Source organism: Maniola hyperantus, chromosome 8, assembly GCF_902806685.2.
Source record: "Maniola hyperantus chromosome 8, iAphHyp1.2, whole genome shotgun sequence".
Taxonomy (NCBI): Eukaryota; Metazoa; Arthropoda; class Insecta; order Lepidoptera; family Nymphalidae; genus Maniola; species Maniola hyperantus.
The window spans coordinates 9,430,652-9,453,496 of NC_048543.1; the positions used below are offsets into that span (position 1 = coordinate 9,430,652).

The 22,845-nt window shown below is 34.8% G+C and overlaps 1 protein-coding gene across 9 annotated transcripts in view; it reads left to right on the plus strand.

Moving 5' to 3' along the window:
* Positions 1–22,845, plus strand: part of dac (dachshund family transcription factor) — a 203,302-nt gene that overhangs the window by 85,930 nt on the left and 94,527 nt on the right. For 6 of the 9 annotated variants that reach the window (XM_069500182.1, XM_069500184.1, XM_034971278.2 and 3 more), the window contains 3 exons: positions 207–346; positions 18,835–19,024; positions 22,599–22,658. In XM_069500182.1, the coding sequence (XP_069356283.1) occupies positions 207–346; positions 18,835–19,024; positions 22,599–22,658 (390 nt within the window). The remainder of the gene's footprint in view (positions 1–206; positions 347–18,834; positions 19,025–22,598; positions 22,659–22,845) is intronic. The other 3 variants (XM_069500183.1, XM_069500185.1, XM_069500187.1) reach the window with 1 other exon arrangement.

Consider the following 22,845-nt stretch of genomic DNA (forward strand, 5'->3'; position numbering starts at 1 on the left):
ACACTAGGCAAAAAGAACTTTTCTGAATGCTAGCGCAGGCGCACACTTGACCAGATTTACAATCTTTCTTTCTATAAAAATACTCTAATGCATTACTAGTTTGTCAAGGCCAGTTTTTCCGGGTTCAAGTTAGGTAGAATAAGTGCCAACTCTGCTAGTGTAAGTGCACCGTCATAAACGGCAGTAACGTGCTACTATGTCCGCAGCTCCAGACCGGGTCGACCTCCGAAGCGCGCGTCAGGCGTGGGTCTGTCGCTCGCCGCCACGCAGTTCCCTGGACACCCGTTCAAGAAGCACCGGCTGGAGAATGGGGACTACTCACCTTATGAAAATGGACATATGAGTGGTGAGTGGTTTTTGTAATACTTAAGTCTTCTTTTAATAATATATCTACAAGCACTGACCTCTATTAATTTACACGTTGGACCTGCGAATGCAAATTTTTTTAAAGCAATATCTCGGAACTGAGTATTAGTGATGAGATGATAGTATCCAACCAAATCATCCTACACATAAGTATTAATTTCAATAATTGTATTTACGTTTTAGGCTAAATATCAGCACCTTTGTAACAGCTTTTACTTATGACCTATGTGCATTTTTTTATTACGTTTACAATCCGTATTTTTCAATGTTTTCATCATGGGCTCTAACTACTGCATTTTAAATTAACCGTCTTCATTAACAATAGATCAAAATGATCAAAGATAACGTGATACGTGTTAACACTGGGTGCTATACTCCGGTTAGGCGCCGGATATGAAGCCCTCCTCGGGTGGTATGCTTTCTCATTTCGTATACAAATTACACAAATACAAAATTATCCCAACACAAACGGAGAAAAGGGAATAAAGTGATTAAATAGAGCTCAGAGCAAGACGGCTGGCAATCAATCATTTTTGTCGCTTAGGCCTTTGTTGCTTATTTTGTCCTCCATCCCGTTCTCGCGAATGATTTCTAATCGATCTATCTCCTTCTGGCTTGAAGTGTCGTAGCAGACAAGGGAGCAATTACATTCGTGATCTTGCATAAGCGACGCTTGCTTATCGCGCACTGCCGCATTTGACTTTGAGTGCAGTTTGTTCGCATTTTTTCTCTAAATTTGCAATTCGAAACACTCTCATGATGGTATTATTGTTTTATTTTTCCTTCCTCCGTGCCCTCTCGTTACGCATATAGCATTCCATTTTCAAACTGGGTTCTTTTGAAATCGTGTCTGCTCATTTATAGCATCTATCAAAATTATAATAATTTTCGATTATTTAGATTTTGCTTACAATTTTTTTTTTTAATTGTTGAGCTTTCTACGTTTTTGCAAAAAGTTGCACTTTTATTAATTAATTAAAAATACTAATATAAGTAAGTATATTGCCCAAGCGACTACCTCTAAAAGTTTAAATAAAGGAAAGCTACAAATTCTTCCTTGTGCTCATTTTATTGAAATTGATCAGCTCATTTACAACTTATTGTAGGTTATTAAATTTTATTATACACATGATTATCTTTTAAGTATAGTAAGCGACAGGTCGAGATGGCAAACGGGGTGGGGTAGGGTAATAATAAAATTTGCAATTAATTATTTATTTATTGAATCAGAAAGCAACTTTAATTAATTTTTGTATAGATCAAGTTACGAGATTTCACCGAGATACAAACAAATGTTAAACTAATATTATTTTGACGAGTCGTTGACAGTGGTTTGAGTTGATGGAACATACACGCAAACACGCATACATTTTCTTGGGACTTCGATCACACACAGATATGGAATTATGCGTTAATACGTCACACATGAATGTCAATCTTTGAATGTGTGAATGAGGTGGCGGGTGGTACGTTTGGCCCATTTTCACCCCGTGAAATAATAGGATACGAAAACATCGGAGAATATAATCCTCCTAGGAAGGTTGAACGGAACGGGTATAGGAATATGAAATGCGTGGAAGGGACGTGCCCACGTGCACCGTGAAAGGGTTGATGTTTATCTTTTGATGATAAATCAAAATTGATGTTCTTTTCTATTTATTTATTTTAAATTACATGATGCTCGCGACTTCATCCGCTTTTAAAAATTCCTTGAGAACTCTTTGATTTTTCGAGATAAAAGTAACTTGTCACCGACGTCAAAGTCACTCAAAAGGTCGGGCTGTGAAAAGGTAACAGACAGACAGACACATTTTTGCAATTATAGTATTTTTAGTGTTAATTAGTCATGCATTAGCATGGATTTTTGTATTATTCTTAGCTACTTCAGTTTAATAATTGTGCTGATAAGAATGTGATAAGAAGTACCCTAATATTTTTGTGTCATAAGTTTTTGGTTTTGATCCATTGTTTTGATGTGATTAGGTAATTATTTTCAATATTATTTTAATAAGAATAAGGTTTTAACCGACTTCCAAAAAAGAGGAGGTCCTCAATTTAGGCCCTATTTTTTAATGTATATACCTACGCCGATTTCTCCGAGGTTTCTGTAAAAAATTCCCGAGAGAAAAGTAATCTCTAGGATAGAAAATAATTCTGTTTCTCACCACGAAAAGGCAGACGTATTTAAATACGTCCCTCCACGCTTATATTTTACGTCTTTAAAGACGTAAAATATAAGCATGGAGGGTTAGTATGAATATGATATTTATCATATGATTTTCAGCCGTTATTTAAAATTGACAGCCCTAGATTTCGGAGCCTGGCATGAAAATGATGTGTTGATAATAATTAAAGGTTTCGTGCGATGTCGCAATTCGGATGTTATATAAACGTGGGGATAATGTAAGGCATTATAACATTACGCGGGGGTATACAGCTTTACATTCTGATTGAATTCTGCGACTGAAATTAAGTAAGGATTTGCCTGTTTATGTTAAGGGAGAGGGATATGGCGGATCAGTCAATTTGCGACTCGCTTGTCTGTTCACGCCTTTGTTGCGTATCACAATTGTTTTAATGTTAAATATAATATTATACTGTGTTATTCAATTGGTTTTGTAGCAACAAATTATGGGTTAAGCGACGCTGAGTTTTAACCAAACTAAACTAGATAATGGCCGGATTATGCAACTATATTTTAAAACCGAAAATGAAGTGATTGAGTGATTAACAGCAATAAGTAAAAGATATTATAAAACTCCAGATAGGCAATTAGGTAGGTACATTCGTATTCCAGTACTCCGAAAAGTGAAGACAAATTTGTACACTTGTAGGTAAGTATGCGTAACATGACAAGCGCGTAGCGATAGACTATAGATAACTTTAAAAATTTATTAAACTTTAAGGGTGTCTGGCAAGTAGGTTTCCACCATACTGTCTAGCAATGCACGACTTGATTTCTTATACCGGAAGAAATATCAAAAACTTAGACTTTATATTTTGACGTTAGATTTTTACACCTTTATTACCTGTTATCCCAAAACCACCACGATCCAGACTTCATATAGTCGCTGATAGTTCCTCCCTGTGTCGGGGACAGTACGCAGATAAAATTTCAGCTTTTATTTAAAGGGGAAGGAAAACATTGTGAGGAAACCTGCCATGCCTGAGAGTTCTCTATAATGTTTTCAAAGGTGTGTGAAGCCTACTAATTCGCACTTGGCCAGCGGGGTAGACTATGGCCAAATCTTTTTTATTCTGAGAAGAGTGTAGTAGTGAGCCGGCAATGGTTTGATTGATGAATCCATTGGAGCCTGCACTAAGTAATTTGTATACAGTTGCAATAACAAAAACAAGATTATTTAATACTACCTATGTGTAAGAAAATAAGTAGAAAGCAACATTGTTGCAAAAATAGTTGCTGATAGATTAACTGTACTTAATTGAAAGAATATCTAGAATATCTATGATCATTATAAATTAAAATTCATATTAATTGTACTGTCTGCAGACCGATCAGAGCATTCCAACATTAACGCCGATATTCTCTACATTAACAGCTAATTAAGCGGATAGTAAAAAAACATTGACATACAAATGCTATTATTCAAATTATCTTTTTTAAAAAGCAAGCGCACGCAATCCAACATTTATCGGTACATAAAAAACCAATTTGTTTCACAATCGGCAAATTAAAAATTTCCTATAAGTTGTTTTTACTTTGGCGCATAGTGCATACGTAATGATCAGCAAAGTCGCAGGAATTGCAGTGCCGATTAAAACATTAAAAGCAATCGTTAGTGAAACAAATAACATTGTAATTGCAGATCTATAAGGAAATGGCAAGAATACATGTAGTTCAAGAGTCCTCTTTACATAAGTCGACGTAACATCATAAAAATTACTTAAGTACTTGAAAAGTATTGCCCACTGTTAAATTGAATATTACCCTACTTCAATCTAACGTATAGATCATTTTTACAACACATACAATGATCCGCGGCAAAAGCATGCACTTTTGTATTTTTTGCTTATAAATGTTTAGCAAAAACTACTATAATATAGAAAAAATACGTACACCCTAAACCCTTTCTCACTAGTCATTAAATCCTCCTCAACCTAGTTGCCTGGTAGATATCGCTTCAAAACGATAAGGTCGCTAAATTGTATGTACTTCTTTTTTGTGTTTCTTTTGTGTCATTCTTTTTGATGTACAATAAAGAATATTGAAAAAAATGGTAGAACAATCCTTGCCTGGTTGTGACTTATGTTGGGCTACTAGACGCGGTGTAAAAAACTCAGATGTGATCTCGCTTTTATACCGCGTTAAAATTGGCTTGTTCAGTGTTCAGACAAGCGCAGTGAGCGGTGAGCCTGCAGATATGAAGGAGATAGGAGAGGTGAGTTGAGCTAAGCCGCTGATGAGTTCATTTCACGTCCGAAACGCGCAATCACCGGAAAGGAATTAAACACTTTCTATACAAATGAACCGCGACTTCGTCCGTGTGGTTTTTAAAAATCCCTAGGGAACCCTTGTATTTTCCGGGATAAATATTAGCCTATATCCATACACGGGTTGCAATCTATCTCTGCAACAAATAGTTGATGCCCACGACTTCGTTCACATGAAATTATGTTTTTCAAAATCCCGTGGAAACTCTTTGATTTTTCGGATCAAAAAGTAGCCTATGTCCATCTCCTGGGTGCAAGCTATCTCTGTAATCCTAAAAATCTGTTAAAAGGATGAGCAGCTGACAGACAGACACACTTACGCATTAGTAATGTTAGTATGGATAGTATCTTCTATCCGCGCGGACAAGTATGAGTTAAAATGAGGACTCTAACATAAATTATTTAAAGAGGATGAATAGCGCTCCTATACACTTGTAGATTTGCCTCCGCGCAGACTCCATTATATTTTAGGTTTACCTAAATACTACTATTACCTAAATAGTACAGTACTGTGTACAGTGGAGTTTCTACCATTTAATTGGTGTAGATCAAATTGATCTGCGCAAAATAATACAACCATCTCTAGGACTAGTCAGCAACGTCGATTAGACGCCGAACCGAAGCGGAACGGCGAAGTGTTACGATCATCGTCAGTGGGACGTCACGTGTGATTTCCACGTTTATTGCAGAGATAAATACACACTAGTACAACGGTAATAAATAATAATAATATGCTATTACTGTGACTGTTGTGAGTACTGTTAACGAATTCCCCGTGTCGATCTTCTTATGTTTTGCAGCCGATAAGAAATAATGAAATTACCGCTGTATGTAAGGTGAAATTTTTGTTCACTGAACCTACTCGTGTTTATACTGAACCCTTACAACGAGTTTGCAATTATCGACCAATGTATCGATTGCGAGTATCGAAACACTCTAACGAATAAGTTGTAGCTAAACTCGTTTGTTTGAGGCGTGTTTACTACCGATTTTTATTTCGCGCATTTCCGCTTACGGTATACCTACCTACTGGCTGGACTTGAACTTGAATTTAGGTGTATAGCGTGTAAAATTTAACTCCTCACGGATCATTTTAAATTTTTGAGTGAAATTTCATGGCAAAAATACGATTATTAGGTATGGAAGCAGTGCCTCTATGCTCCTGAAAAAAGCATATTACACAATTGAAGATTATCTAAATGATAAAAGAGCGTGGATTTGACCTGCAGCTCGTTCCAGCAACGCACAAGACTGCAAATACTATTTTATACATGGCATAATTTTGTACCTAAGTATATCAAATATTTGAAAAGAGCAACCGCCGAGTTTCTTGCTGGTTCTTCTCAGGAAAGGCATTCCGAACCAGTGGTAGATGCATCCGACTATTCGTAAGCACTTGTAAAAGTTTATACGAATAAAAAAGATTTTCATTTCATTTCATTTCATTTCATTGCCGTGCACAGGGTTCTATAAGCCAGGGTATAGGCATTAGTTATAGATAGGTAGATAGTTACCTATTTACTGACAGACCATAATGAAGAATTAAGCATTAAGCACTAAGCTATTTCTAGTAGGATAAGCTGTGCTTGTATACGTCTGTGACCTGCATGACACTGTGTGGAATTATGGATGACGGTTTAGGTATGTGACCTAAAATTCGGTACAGGAAACATACAATGGGGTTAGTCGTACTCGTACATTCCGTTCCTATGTCATTCCATGTTTTGCATTCCAAACATTTGAATCGAGTATTGGATTAACATGCGAGTTATGTCCCCTATATCACATAGCGTTAAAAATTACAGTGCTTGCTTTTGACTCCAGATGTAACAAAATATGAAATATTAAAAAACGATAAAAAAACTTGATTATTTTGCTATAATCTACTGATATACGTATCTATTATTATACTTAACAAAATATCTATACTCTATACTTAAATGTAAAAGAAAAGAAAGAAATAAAGAAAGAAAAGACGTTTATTTATGTATATATTTATTTATATATTTAAAAGGAAAAGCTGACTGACTGACTGATCTATCAACGCACAGCTAAGACCACTAGACGGATCGTGCTGAAATTTGGCATGCAGATAGCTATTATGACGTACGCGTTCGTAAAGAAAGGTTTTTGAAAATTCAAAAAATAGGTGTTTGAAATGTAGGTATTCCACGCGGACGAAGTCACGAGTATAAGCTAGTTTCATAATATAGGAAAATAGTAAAACTTGGTATTTAAAAAAACAGCGTAAGGCCAAATCTTTGTCGTATCTATTAAAAAGGATCTTAATTCTTATCAGGACTTTTTTGCTATATTTTCAACATAATAATATATAATATATTATATCAAGCGTCAAGACAAGAATTGGAGTTCTAAGCTTCTTTATTAAATAATTATGGCTTATATTAATATTATTCAACAAAAACATTAACTTTTCTTAAACAAATAAAGTTAATAAAGTGTCTATAAATATAGCAAAATAGTGTTTTTCCATGCTTACCTACATCTGTCACAATTCCTTATAAGAATTTTATTGCTAACTACTTACCGCACCTATAAATCAGATGAAGCTTTAATAACTTCTTTTGTCTTTAACAGTTCTTGAGAAGTAGAATTGCTTTTTCACGCCGTTGTTAGTGGCAATAAACATTTCTTGTTCGTCATTTCCATACCAACATTAGCAATAAACTATTATAAACTGTTTAATTCCCACCGTTTTGTTTGTCGACTGGAACGAATTAAGCTTAGGCTGCACTAAGGTCGTTTTTAGCAACGGTCCAAAGTTATGATGGATGTATTTGTGACTGCACGTAGAAATGCTGTTTGTAGACTTTGCAAGACAGGTGCACAAAAAGAGTAACAGAATGGTATCCCAAAGACGAAAAAAGATCATGGGAGACAAAGAATTAGGTGAAAATTATGGGGGCAACATGGCTACGATTGACCCAAAACGGAGAAATGACTGATGGAGGTCTTTATGTCAATCGCAATGCATGCCATTGTAAATGTAAATTTGAAGGATTTATGCTACATCGTCACACAAACAAGAACTTACTGTAGTTGGTAATAGTCCGTCACTTGAACGAGGCAGGTTGTGGCACGTTGTACCTAGCATGTATTAGTTAATAATAAGTTAAGCATGGCTCTCGGAGATCTATGCAGGGCACTCAGGAGTCAAAAACTCCTAAGTCCTCATAGAGCGAAATACTTTAAGGATTTTTGGCGCCAATTTCTGTCTTGAATTAATATTTTTTCTTTACTAGCTGTATTTAGGTTTTTAAAAATCCCATGGGAACTCGTTGAGATACATAGCTGGGATCCAACTTGCGGTACGTACATACAGTGCGCGCTAAGATTTACAATTAAAATGTTGTTTTGCCACTTACAACATTACTCACACCTCGCAGTCGTCGTGCATCCATTTTGTTTTTGCGCGAGTAAAAGCATAACGACGGAATTTCTTTTAATTAGCGATACCGGCGTAGGTATTTTGAATGTCGGCACTGGTAGCATTTCTGGTACGTAGTTAATTGTAATGTTAAATGTTTTTCTTGAAATTTTCGCATTCTAAATGTTATTATTCGGAAAATTAAATATTTTGTTTTTTTCCGCTAAAAATTCCGCTGGGAAATTGGTACCATATTATTATTGTCTAAAATTTGAAATACAATTAAGGAGCCTGTAGGTACGCACAAGTGCTTTTCCTGAGTATTTTAATATGATATAAGGAATGAATAAGATAATTAAGTAATATATTTAAAAAAATGCCAATCCTTTTATGGTTTACTCTTTTAAGTACGTATCAGAGGTAAAAACCTCCTTAAAGTTTAAAAGTTTAAGGGTGTCTTAAACGTTCTTCCCAGTGTTGAAACTTTCATGTTTTATAAAATAACGAAGGTCTGGCACGCGCTGGCTCTATGCCCATGAGGCGCGACAGCAGGGTGTCTATTCCGCCGCGTCGTTTGATTTGTCTGTGCATACCGCGCTGTAGGAAAGTACAGTACCTACTTGCGCACACACATGGATGGCCTCCACTGTCCACATGTCGATTTACTAAACAGCAATTCTGGAACCGTAAACTTATTAGTATCCAAACAAAATCATTTTCTCCATAGATATGGAAACACTGATACAACATTAGTTTCGCTAGGCCAGGCACCACCCGTGGCGAACCAAAATATTGATCGAGTTAAAACGAAATTATAGGCTGTGTCGTAACTCAATGCGTTGTGTATCCGCTCGGCGACAGTAATAACACTGTATTAATTCATCCAAGTAACTGCCCGCGTCATGAGGCACGTCAATAAATCGAAACTGACCGTTCATGAAAAAAGTAATTTTGTTTCATATACTTTTGACACTTTGTAGAGACGATAATTATTAATGTAACTTGTGTATTCGTTCGTTCGTTTGTCACCTACATATGCGTTCCCGCATCGTTCATTTCATCTGATTGATAAGCTGAAAACTTTGAACAGATTTTGTTAACACCGTAAAAGATTAGCTTAGCTATGGATGTTATTGGTTGACGACGATGACGAAACGCGCGTGATACTTCACTCATTGAATTAAATTAATTTTATTTCAGTAATAAATTTAAGACATCACGTAGTTTTTTGTTGAAAGAATATATAATTATATATTAAACTTGTTTATTACTGTATTAAGTATATTAATCCCTGGTGTACGCCTATGTTCCTTCCATATTTCAGCCAAATCGATGCAGTTATTGAGTCGTCGATGTCGATATGAAGGAGTATCCAAACATCCAAACTTTCACATTTATAATAATATTGTAAAATTGTGGTAAGATTAGGATTAGAATATTGGGATGCGAAAACTAAGAAGTCAAGAGAGTTTTCGTGGCTTTGTTCCATACAAATAAATGGGCATCTGCCAACCAATTACTTATATTATTGACAGATAAAACATCGAAATTCAATAGGTAAGGACTTGTATCATTCCTGATTCGGCAGCAGCACCTGGCATAAACCACACGTAATCCCTCCATTGTGCGTTGATATTAATAAAAATATGGATGGATATTTGTATCTTTGATACTTATTATGTAACAATGGAATAGGTTCTTTTGTAAAAGTTTACGGTTGAATTGGCCTCAACAAGTTCTAGGTCGGTCGAGCCGCGAATCGTGAATTACGAAGTTGAATCACTCCTTGCAATAGATATTAGGTAACGTTTATTATTTGGTGTATTTGTATATTTAATACCTAGCAGCTGTTATTAGCAACTTTTAGTGTTCTACTGTCGCTACAGTCTTAACAGACTAGTCGTGACGATCATGGCTCATAGCTAATCATGCTGTAGCTCACTTCACAATCCGTCTCCACTCCTCCCTGTTGGTTCCCTTTCTTGCACAGTCGTGTAATGGGATTTCTAGTCTAGTGTGACCTTAATGAATCATTTCATGGGCAATCTGCCGCGTGTTCTATTACAAAACAAAAAAAACAAATGAAACGGTAAGCGCAGTGTTGGTAAGTCCTGCACTGGGTGGATATTGAACGAGTCTAGCTTGGCACAAGCGCCACAAGACCACATAAGTAGATACAAGACTGTGGAGTGCTATAATTAGTATGTCTAGCATTGAAAGTTCGTCGACGAGAGACAAGATGATGACGATGAAGCCAAACGCATATGAAAAATTTGATAATTTTTTGGTCATTGTGGCCGGATAACTTTGTGTACATACCAATTAGACTACAGTAAACATGCCTGAGTAGTCTCATAGCGTGACAAGCCAAGCACGGCCGAAACAACCAGACACGATCACGATATTTTTGTACGGTAGCCGGTAAGAAATATTGTACATCGACCTTTAGGCCACTCATACCTATGTGACGTTTTGTCGATCTCAAAGACAGAGACAACGCTCTACGAAATCCTTATCTCTTTCTAAAGGTCGATGTAAAATATTTCCTGCCGGGTAACATACGTACTTATCTAATCAAAATAAAATATTATCGACACTGATATAGATAGGAGCCGAATGTACTGTCGTTGAATCCATAAATTTTAATGAACTGTCAGAGAAATCTTCCATCACTAAAAACGCACTATTAACGGATATGACACACACTAATCCCCGCACATATATATTTATCCGGGATAAAACTGTATCCCGGTCAATTTACGAGTAATTAACTCTGACCCTCTTTCGCACACTGAGGGAGAGTTTTATTTGCCTCGTAGAGATCGTCCCGGATTGCGTTAAACTTTTTACACCATTAGTATGTATCTTGGATGCAACTATTACTTAAATCTACCTGTTTTTATTATTAGCTTTTGTCCATGACTTAAAAATTATTTTTTTTATATCACGGTATGCCATTGTTGCCTGGGTAAAAATTCAGAACGTCCCGTAAAAATTAGTTCAACTATTTCGAAACTTGGTCAGGACAACGAGATAGACAAAAGTAAAAAATAGGTATAGTTAAGTGTCGATAGCGAAACGTTGAGCAACTATTTCAAAACTACAGACATTGCAACTATGTATATTTAAAAAAAAAAGTGTATTCGAGTTTTCTGATTGTTTATCACTCAATCGAGAAGAGTTAACGATACAAAAACTCTGCGAAACAGTAGTTTTATGAGTTACTAATATCCGTTTTGTAATACCTAAAGAACGAGACATTCTCAAAATTCTTAGTTATGTCAGTATTCCTCAGTAAGAATACTGACGTAAGTTAGACAGTTCTAAACCCTAAAATATTAATAGAGAGAGAGCCAGCCCGTGCCAGACTTTCCTTATTTTATAAAAGTTGAAAGTTTCTCTGCGTATTGTCCCCGACACTGCTGGGAGGAACGTTTGTTTGGATCATGGTGGCTTTGGGAGATAACAAGTAATAAAGGTGTAAAAAAACGTTACTCTAGTTCTCCTACAAATCTCCTCCTCCTCACAGAAGTTATTCATAAGTTTTCTGAACAAGTAGGTAATTATGAGAAACAAGCAATTTAAGTATCCCATCCCCTCACTAAATTGCGGACACCTGCTAGTTGTAGTTATATAAATAAAGACGTCGCGTTGTCGCGTTCTCCCGCCAATAACTTCTCAAATTGCGTTAGTAAGTAAGGGACTCGGATTAGCGCGAGTTAGGGCAAATATTTTATTACAGTCCAAATCTCCCGCTCTCGACGTTTTATTGTTCATAAGGCTCGTCCGAGCCAAATGAAAGAGTTTATGGCGAACACATAAGTCTGTTGGTGTTGCAACTTGAGGGATATTTCCCCGTTTTTGTAGGTGCGGTTATCTTTTTGTGGTTACAGTAATTACCTACTATAAAAGTCTAGTATTAGGTACATTGGCTTTATGTTACGCTTTATTACACAGGGAATGTGTATCGGTTCATAAACAATTATGTTTAGTAATTAAAACAAAACAGATATTTCACTTGTACATTTTGTATCAAAATTATGGGCAGCACTTTGTCTAATGTTTGAAAACTGTGCATTATCGATATTTTTTTAATTGAAAACTTCTTTAGGGGCATTGGACGACTTTGGGGTGGGTAAAAACTCCAAGGTCGCGTCACCGACATGTTAATTTTTGTTGAATGAAAAAAATCACTTTAACTGCTGAGAAATAAAGTTTAAATTTATGTAACTGAAGCAAAATCAAAGGAGTTTGAGTTCGAATAAGACATTGTAAAATAATTCCATAATTCGATAAATTACTCATACAGATTGATCTTCATTCCTGTTGGCAGTCTCCACTGACTGCCAATTTTTTTACTTAAGCTTCAAATCCTAGGTAAATACTAATATTATTGTCATTTGACTCTAGGTATTTCTCTTTCTTTGCGACCTATTTAGAGTCGTGAGCCCTTCCAGTAATGCTAGGATTTTCTTTGCATTATAATGTGTTAGATCATTTTGCATTTAACTCTCTATCTGTATAATCAAGTTTGTAGTTATAGATTTCTAATTGGCTTTGATTTAAATCTAATTTATCTTTGGATTATTTTTTATGTTTTATTGCTTCAGACTTTCTGTAAGTATTACCCAGCATTTGTAAGTTGTAAGCTAGTGATAGGTTCGCGTCTGACAACACTGCCTCATCTAAGTTGTTGACTCAAGATATTGACCGTGTCCATTTCGCCAGTATTGTGTATTACTGTTATTGATTGTACTCGCACGTGACTTGTGTTGACGATTATAGCTTGTCTCTGTTGTGGACACGAAGAAAGCCGAATTCTTATCCATCCTGTTAATAATTATTGTTCTGTCCTGTTTGAATGACAAATCATCATTAACTTTAGTGTAAGAAATACAGTTCCCCGATGTCTGAAAGTTTAAAGCAGTCTTAACAAAAAGTTTATTTAATTTCAATAAATCAAAACTGCCTTTTAGTTGAATTGTGTTTATGTTGCACGGTAGGTAATACTTAGTTTATTGCAAATTTTAAAGTTTTTAAATATCCTATAGACACCTAGGCACTTACCCACATCAACAGTCAAGTCATAATCTGTTACAACTAAGAGCAATCGTAGTTATTCATAAATTATACAATTTCATCATCACCAGTGCAAGCGAAAAGCTGCGATTTATCCCCCAAATTGCCGACAATTATTTCGGCCAATCGTATATGCCATTGGTACACTGACCGTACAATTATGTGTTTATTGTAAACGCCACGACTGCCAGCCGACTGTAATTTTCTTTTAATTCGCCTTGTTTTGTATCATTTCGGGTTTCTTTATTTTGCCGTTCGACGAGATTTGTCGGATTCCTTGTATCTTGTGAGTGCTCGTTTAGTTTTTGCAAAGCTATTTATTTGTCTAAATAATTATGATGTGTGTTTGCAACTTTTAAAATCCCTAAGACAATTCAGCGAGATGTGATATAAATGAGACAAATATTTCAAGTATATTTAAAGGAATGTATAATTAATTCTTTAATTGTGTGTTTAGACAATACTTAATACTAGAATTTTTGGCACTTTTGTTCAAATCTCTTATCATTTTGATAGACCTCTGGACCGAAATTCGGACTTTATCTAAGCTTAGGTACTTGCCTTAATTTTAGATTTATAGGTACCTACTGTACAACATTGTAATATAGATTTACAATAGAACGACAATAATACCTATAGCTTTCCTATAGAACGATACTTTGTACCATTTGCATTTTAACCTGAGTATTTATTTTCTAATTTAATGCGATTAATAAATAATATAATTATTTATACCTTTACTTTGATTTACTAGCTCTATTACTGTTTGCTATGTTAGGGTTATCGTTAAAAGTAAACCGTATAAAATCTAGAAGGCTTTTCAAATATATTGTTATTTTACGATCTTTACATTATTAACAAAGTCATAATTTAGGATACTGAAGATTTATTATTTTGCAATAATCAACTGCATACAGGTTTAAATAGGTATAACCTACCTAATGACCGAAATTAAAGCTATGTCAATAGTCATACTTAGCAACTTTATTTGCTTAGAATAAGGTTATTTAAAAAACACAACACCTACTATTTTTTGCAAATAACAAGCTTGCTATGTAAATTATCGACAGATTACACATGTATTGATTATTTACTAATTCTTGATAAAAATTTAATTAATTAACAAGCATCTATAGAAGGGAGTTAAAAATGAGTAGTTTTGCGCTTACATTGTCAGTCACCACGCTCGTTCTTTGGTCTTTATGGCCAATCATTTATGCCTTGCCCGTATGGTCATTTTGTAATCTCATCTCTCCGTAATAAAACTCAATGGTTATTATGTCCGTTTCATTATCTGTCGACCTGCAAATATTAAGTTGCTACAGCTTGTTATAACAAGTTAAATTAATTCTTTCACAAACGTTTTTAGTAGTTTTGATCATCTATTGAAGATTGGAGATTTCATACTTCTGCTTCGGCCGTGTAAACGAGATTATAAACTAGTTCCAATTAACATTCACGTGGTATTCATATTTAGACAGACCGCGTCATAATAATTCATAACTCAATAATTCGAATGTAAATATTCTTAATTTAGTTACTTAACTCTCACATACTCTAGTATGTCAAAAATAGACTCTATAATTTAAGTTCATGTACAGTAATACAATACGGTCTACATGTGAATCCATTTTGGTAATAAATAAAATAAAATTTGGTAACCCATAAAAATAAACAGTTTAACGCAGATGACGGCAGTTATGTTCTTTCAAAGTAATTTAAAAAACGTAATCCTTAAAGTTTGCAGTTATGACTGCCTTTATCCCAACCTCCTTTAAACACATAAGTGATATAATTGGGGTCCCGATTCTATCGATTCTAATTCTAAATAATGGCCGGTAATTTAGTGCGATCATTTGTCGAGGACAGTCGGTGTTCGATCAATAAATCGATGAAAATCGATATAATAGCGGTCGAGAATCGGCGTTTCATTTCTTTAAATGGTTGATCAGCCGTTTCGCTTAATAATAGTCATAATAATAAAATCGATGAGCACTTCGTTGGTTACGGAATGCCTTTAAAGATTATAAAATTAGATAGTTTTTTATCGAAACCTCAAAATATTTGTACCAGCATTATAATCGACGTAATATTATACGGACACGGTAATCAAATTTAATTAGACAGCGTGGTGTATGAATCAATTTTGGGACAAGTACGAGTACAATAATGAAAAAGGTGTCATGAAAATCATATCCACTAGTCTAGACTCTCTAAAATTACTTAAATAAAAATTCACTAAGCTCACAGTTAAGGATATTATTTTCAATTTAAGTGAACCTTACCTTTTCTGGTTCGGTAACAGTAGAAGTATAGGTAGTAACTGACCGGAATAGCAATTGAAAAGAAACAGCGAGATATAAGGTGTTCAAGCTAGAAAGAGACAGTGAGGAAGGGTTGTGGTAACCACAAGTTATTACGAGATTTAACACGTATTTAGTTAATTAGTAAGTGCGGTTGACCGATGCGGTCGGGTTCTTTACGTTTAGGGATTTGTAAATATTATTTCTGGTATACTAACCTGATTGTGGCTTTGTTGCCCTGTTTGAGCTTTGATATTTATTTTGTCTTTCTTGTTATTAAATTTTCACACATTAATTTGTAAATATTCGGCCCTCTATATTAAAATCAGTTTAAGATGTATAAGTAGGCTTTAATAGATTTGCAGTACCTACTGGAACTATCAACATATCATGTTTATTCCTAACTTAAACATTAATTGGCATTTGAAAAATTGGGCTTAATATACCTATAACGGGTATAACTAGTAATTTGCCTATATCAGTAGAAATTTTACTAATCTACATCTGAAACAACTGAGAGAGTGTCAAAGGACTACCTAATAGATAGATTAGATTGCATTTAATCTATTTACCTTGGTGTACCAAGTCTCTACCTACTTACTTGCGGGGTTTTTTAAAGTAGGCTAATTACTATAGTTACAAAGTTATCTTATTTAATCAATTTTTTTAGAACATCGTCCAAAATAATAACAATGAATTGTTGTTATTAATGGAACTAGCTGTAAACTAAATTGTTTATATTTAAATATTATATTCTTATTCTTATTTTTTCTAAAATCCTTTGTTTTACGTTCGATGACATATTTACTTACTTCAAATATATATCTCAAACAGGACGTCCAAGTTTTTCTTTTTTACTGATATTTTTCCTATAGATTCTAAATATCCCAACAGTTATTATGGATATACCTAATAGATATTGATAAAGTTAGTCAAAAGCTTGATTTCAATGTAGAAAGAGAAACACTTTTAACTATTAATAAATTTTAGTAGCTACACAAAATTGAATGTTTACTTTTAAATTTGCAAAGGTACGTTTATACGTACCTACATGAGATAGTAAGTACGTTTAATATCGAAATAATTATAATAATTGAAATTTTGTAAACAATGTTAATGTTTTAGTTGCCTATTATATAACGAGCAACTTTGTTTTTTCGGTATAAACGAAAACAACTACAACAAATACATTAAATGCTGCGTATGGTTTAGAAGATAACCGAGGCTGTTAACTAAGTAAATAAACCCAAATTAATTCAGGGTCCATTGGTCATAATGTTTGTTTGTCTGTAACTTTGTATAAGCCTCGAGTGAGAAACTTTTGTTCACCTACGTATTTGTGTCTGTGTTTTTGTAAACTATGTATAATAATATTACCTATAAACTAAAAAAAAATAGTCATTGCCACCAATATTTTGCTACCCATTATTAAGTAAAACGTTCATTTAAGGGGTCATTTTAGATATCTATAGGTACTTTGTTGCTACCAATAAAGTTAACACCACTTAACACAATAAAATTAACTAAATCTGTTAATCGGTGTAATTATTTCAACCAAACAAGATATTTAGTCTCGTTATGACGCTTCACTGAATTTCAAAAGTAGGTCAAAGTCAAAGTCAAAGTCAAATGATTTATTCAAAATAGGTAATAAATTACTCTTATTGATTGTCTGGTATAGTGTTAGATTTGTAAGATAATATAGTGGTGATAATTATAACGCAAACTTAAAACTAAAGCTACGAGGATTTTGAAATATCAGTTTTTACAAAAACTTTTTAGGTACGTGTAGCGCATTTTAATCTTTTTCACTAAGTATATCACCAGTAATCATGTGTCGTTTATTGGTAGTATAATTTTCTTTACGGAATTAAATATAAAATTCTTATACAAGTCAAATTTCCATTTTTTTCATTTTAATATCGTATTTGATGTAGGTATAACGACAGAAAATTGGCCTCTAGTTTTAATATTGTTTTTGTGTAATATTCGTAGATATATCTAATAATGTCGATATTTACGTTTAACAAAATGTTAACGATGTTCACTTTTCCAAATACCTGTTCCCTAATCGTATAACAAAGCGAAACATATTAAATACTCAGCGATCCTCAAATCCTTTGTACCGCACAATGGAAAAGGGTTTTCCTTAACGGTCCAAACGTTAATTCGTGTATAATTCGACACCTTGTTAATTGTTTCCGACACCCCAGTTTGGTGACCTCCAGGGTGGTATGGAAAGACCACCGACCCCCCCATAGGGGGTCATTTTAAGAATATTTGTACACCCCCGAATGTTTACACGGGCTGTTTGTGGTACCCAGAAAACAATAGTCTCCAAATTCATTGCTCATTTTATTATTGTTGATACACCGTTTTATGGGCGATTCGATTATTGGAACGAGTAATTAAATGATAATACTGGGTATTAATTGGATTTTACCTGAGTTGGTACGCGATTATGTTTAAGTGGTATGCTATTTATTACAAGGAATTGAAAATTGAAATTATTATTAATAACGCCCCGAATTTTCATAAGCCCTTATTGTCCGCGTGCTTACCTACCTACCTACTTACTGCTCTGAAGTGTATCGATTATAATTAATTGGCCTTTATTATTTACATTCGTGTCGTCGATTATGGAATATCATTTTTCCATTTCATTGACGATATACTCGTAACATTGCCATTTTACACAGTGATATAAATATGAGTTCTTGCAAAAATGTTAAGATACTTAGTAGTGAACTAGCTTATGCTCGCGACTTCGTCCGCGTGGATTACACAAATTTAAAACCCTATTTCACCCCCCTAGGGGTGGAATTTTCAAAAATCCTTTCTTAGCGGATGCCTACGTCATAATAGCTATCTGCATGCCAAATTTCAGCCTGTTCCTTTCAGTAGTTTGAGCCTTTGCGTTGATAGATCAGTCAGTCAGTCACCTTTTCCTTTTATATATTTAGATTACATCTATGATTGTATCTGTTAAGGGATCTTGCGCACTAGTAGGTACCTAATTCAAGTCCAAGACCATTTTAGAGTTTTATAAGACGGATTGGAGTCAAACTAAGCTGGTAAGCAACCAAACTAGGCGCTACCTATAGTCATTTAACTACAATCAAACATATCTTGGACTTCGTCTATAGTGCTCGCACACTTATCTGATAATTTTTATTAAAAATATTCGTTAGAGAAGTAAAGAAATAATCAACTTAATAACCTAGTAATAAGTTACATTTGTTTCAGAAATGGCTCGTATGGACAAGTCCCCGCTCCTCGCGAACGGGTACAACGCACCCCCCACCCACCTCGGGCCCATGGGCTTCATGCACCAGCATGCGCTCATGTCCCCGGGCATGCCCCACCCAGGCGTGCCCAGGCCCGACGGATCCATCATCAAAGGACAACCGATGCACAACATGGAAGCACTAGCAAGGTAACCATATTTCATCAATAAGCCATGATTTTTAAATAATATAAGTATACCTACATTATCTCTGCCTACAGCAAGCAAACAAGCACCGCCGCCCATGAACATTTGCAGCACCAGACTGACCGCCAATGCGTTGCTGGCTTTTCAGGAATTTTGTGGAAACACCGCAGAAGAGTGTTGGTTTCACAGTTTACGTATATGTGTGGAAAAAAGATGTGGCACAACGGGCGGTGGAAGTGCACCAGGCGCCCAGGTGGTGAGGTTTAAATTGCTTACGGTGGCGTGCAGTGCGGTTGTAGAAAAACCCATGATTTAGCCAGATGAGAAAAATTACCGTCAACTCATAGAGATTTGTGTTCCTTATTAGAATTATTAGGCAGGTACTTAAATGGGTCGGTAACTACGATAGGTAGGTACAACCGAAAGAGAATCAAAATGAAAATATGACATGTATGTTCCATATGAAGGAAAACCATAAAACAAATACTAACAGCCGCACTCAGAGTCGCTAATCGTTACTTAAGATTGAGTTAAAACGAGACAGTTCTATTTGAGAGACATAGCTCTGTCTCGTTTTAACTAAAGTTAAGTAACGATTAAGCGACTCTGAGTACGGCAGTATATTATAAGCAACTTTAACAAGCACATTAACAAGCAATGCAGTAGCAGCTATTTAAGTAAAGTGACAACTAACGCCATCTAGTGACAGATTTTTCTAAACATAAGCAATGCTGGAAAAATATTATTTACGATACGAACAATTAATTATTTATATCATTATATATTGAATTCCAGTTTGTTTAAAAAAATTATAATAATTAGGAAAGCTTAGAACAACTTTTTATGTTTCTGCATCTGTTTTGTTTTGTTAAATGCTCTCACGTACCTACTTATATTTACTACAAGTAGGTAGGTATAAGATCCCGAGGTAGACTCTACACTATTTGATTTCCATGAATCATGACTAGGTACTTTGTATTATTACAAAGCTCTACCAACTGAAAATAAATTTAAAGCCCGATTCGTATAAATTGATGTATTTCACGGTCCGTTTAAATAAAACGTCAATAAACAAATAAATTGTTATAAAGTAAGCTTACAGCGGATATTGGTTACGTAAAACTGTGGCTTCCAACATTGCTCGAGCTGGAATTAATTTAGTATCAACCTATTATTATCTCCACAACGATGACGGGTAAAGTTCTACGTGTGTAGGTATTTCTGTGAGTCTTTTTGTTGCCGTTTCCAGCTAGATTCATCCAGGAATACATTAATTTAAATAAAATTTTCCCTACAACTTCTCGCTACAACAGTTTCAATATTGTAGTATACGATTGAGCTAGGTATTAAGTTTTCTGTCGAAATTATTATTAGGTACTAGCCCGAGTTGGCGGTGTTTCAGATGGCCATAAAGTCGCCAGATCTCTCTTGGGTCGTGTCGGATTGTCCTTTCCCCAGCCCAGTATGAGACTTAGGAAATAGAGTGCACCTGTGTTTGCGCTCACTCTTGTGCACTATAATAAATCTCCCGCGCAGATTGTTTATAGGTAATGTAAAGAAAAGTAAGAAAGAGAAAAACGTTTATTCTTTGAAAGTTGTGCCACACATCACCGGTTCAATAAGTGTGCATAATGCATTTGAGACTCGGGAGGAAATTAATGTATTCCTATAATTACTAGGATAGCCAAACTTTTGTAACTAGCATAGTGTGCCTATTTTCGTTTTATTGATTGAAGTGTGAACGACAGACAGATGATCTATATTTATCGTTTTATGAACAAAATTGTTTACGCGGAGCGTTCTTCGTGATAATTATCTGGACGGCTAAATATAATATGACAACGGAAAGAGTAAATAAAAATTCATTTTTATTATCTCAATACAAACAGTAAAAAACTAGGTAACGAATGTTTATTATTAAAGTTATTTTTTATACAGAATTAGTCCACGTAGATGTTGTTGTTGATGAAGGTAAACTAATGTACCTGTTTGTAGTAAAATAGGAAAGGCAAGGAAGCATGAGCTTAATTTGCTATGATCCGCCAAAAAAGATAAATCTGTATAGTGCAACTTGCAGCATGCGATATACCTACTCTACCCACTCTTCTATTGCTGGAAACAACATGCAATAAAAGCATAAGCTAGCAATAGGTACGCACCACCACACAATACCACACGCATTATCTGAAATACACTGAGCGCACGTTTCACTCCGACACCAGAGCATCCTCGTTAGACGCATACAGATTTGTGTATTTTGGCAGATTGTAAGGTTTTTGTATATCATGGAATTCCCCAAAGTGACGCCTGTTCCTATAAAAAAAATATAGAAAGGTCGTAGATTAAACTATTTCACGCGCGGAAAAATGTTGATGCAGTCCAATAAGAATTTATCTATAATCCACATCTATTAGAATTCTCACTGAAGAAAGAAAATACCATATACCTACTTCAAATATTAATGAGATAATAATAATATGCCGGCTAAATTGCGATGTTAGTTTTATAAGAAAACTCTGCTTATAACTTTATGTCACCTAATAAGAATCTAAGACGTACCTACTATAGGTACTCACAACACCACTCGAAACGAAAAAAAATATTTGAAGCTAAACGTGCCAAAGCAATTACAACTAATTAAACCATAATGAGCTTATAAACAGAAGGGAATAGAAAGGAAGCCTGTAAAACGGGTCACAAGTGATACAGGTTAAATGACTGAGCTAATCCAATAAGAAAAGTACAAACACTTGCCCTCACTTCCGCCCGAAGACCCGCAACGACTTCACTTGACTTACCCCAGTGTCTTACTGCCACCCATGATTCAACGGTCAGTACAATAACCTACATGTATTACGTTCGCTTACATATCGTGTTTCATAAGAGTTCTGTTTAACCTGTAGTTTTCTTTGTAAAATAAGCTCTTCATAAAGTAGCATTTTTGCATGCACCGTATAAATTATATGCATAATCATAAATATTGTTATCTTGAACAATACTAACAGTACTTGCTGCAATATAAGAGGGCTTGAAATTAGCTAGAGAGCCTATTTCAAAAGGGACACAAAAGTATGCCACAACAGCGGATGAGAATGAATTAACCCTTAGCAGAACCCTTCAACTATTGTAAGAAGTATTCCCTCGAAGAAAAGTTTAATGAAAACAAAGTGCTAAAGCAATTGAGAAACAATTTCGACGACTACGCATGAGTTGTTACGACACAAATATAAGCGATTGTTTTAAAAACATAATTAATTTCTTCGACCCTCGCTCAGTCTAACGGAACATTTAATATTGAGTGCTCATAATTATTCCTTTTACATTCAAAACCCTTTTCCTTTCGAGAACTTTTATTTTTTAAATACTTGAGAACACTTTGTTGCAAGTTTTGTCTTTCTTGAGGACTTATTAAATTGGGATTCTAGAAAGAGCCTCTTTGTAAAAAATTGTTCAATTTAAATTTTCTGGCGGATCCAGTTATCGTTTTTCATCTTTTATGGCCTTATTTTGTAATTTTAATATCCTTCTTTCTGTATTATTTCCTCATTTCTCTTATTTTATTTTTCTTTGTTGACAGATCTGGTATTTGGGAGAATTGTAGAGCAGCATACGAGGACATCGTAAAACATCTCGAAAGGTAAGATATAATGCTTACCACACCCGATATGATCGATTGGATTAATAAAGACAATCTTTAAATCTCTCAGAAAAGTTAATAAATGACAAGTTCACTCATCTGTTTTCTGTCGTTTTTATTTGTTTCAGTGATTTTATTACTTTTTGTTTTGGTGTTCAAAGCAGATTGTTTCACTCGAATAAGAAAA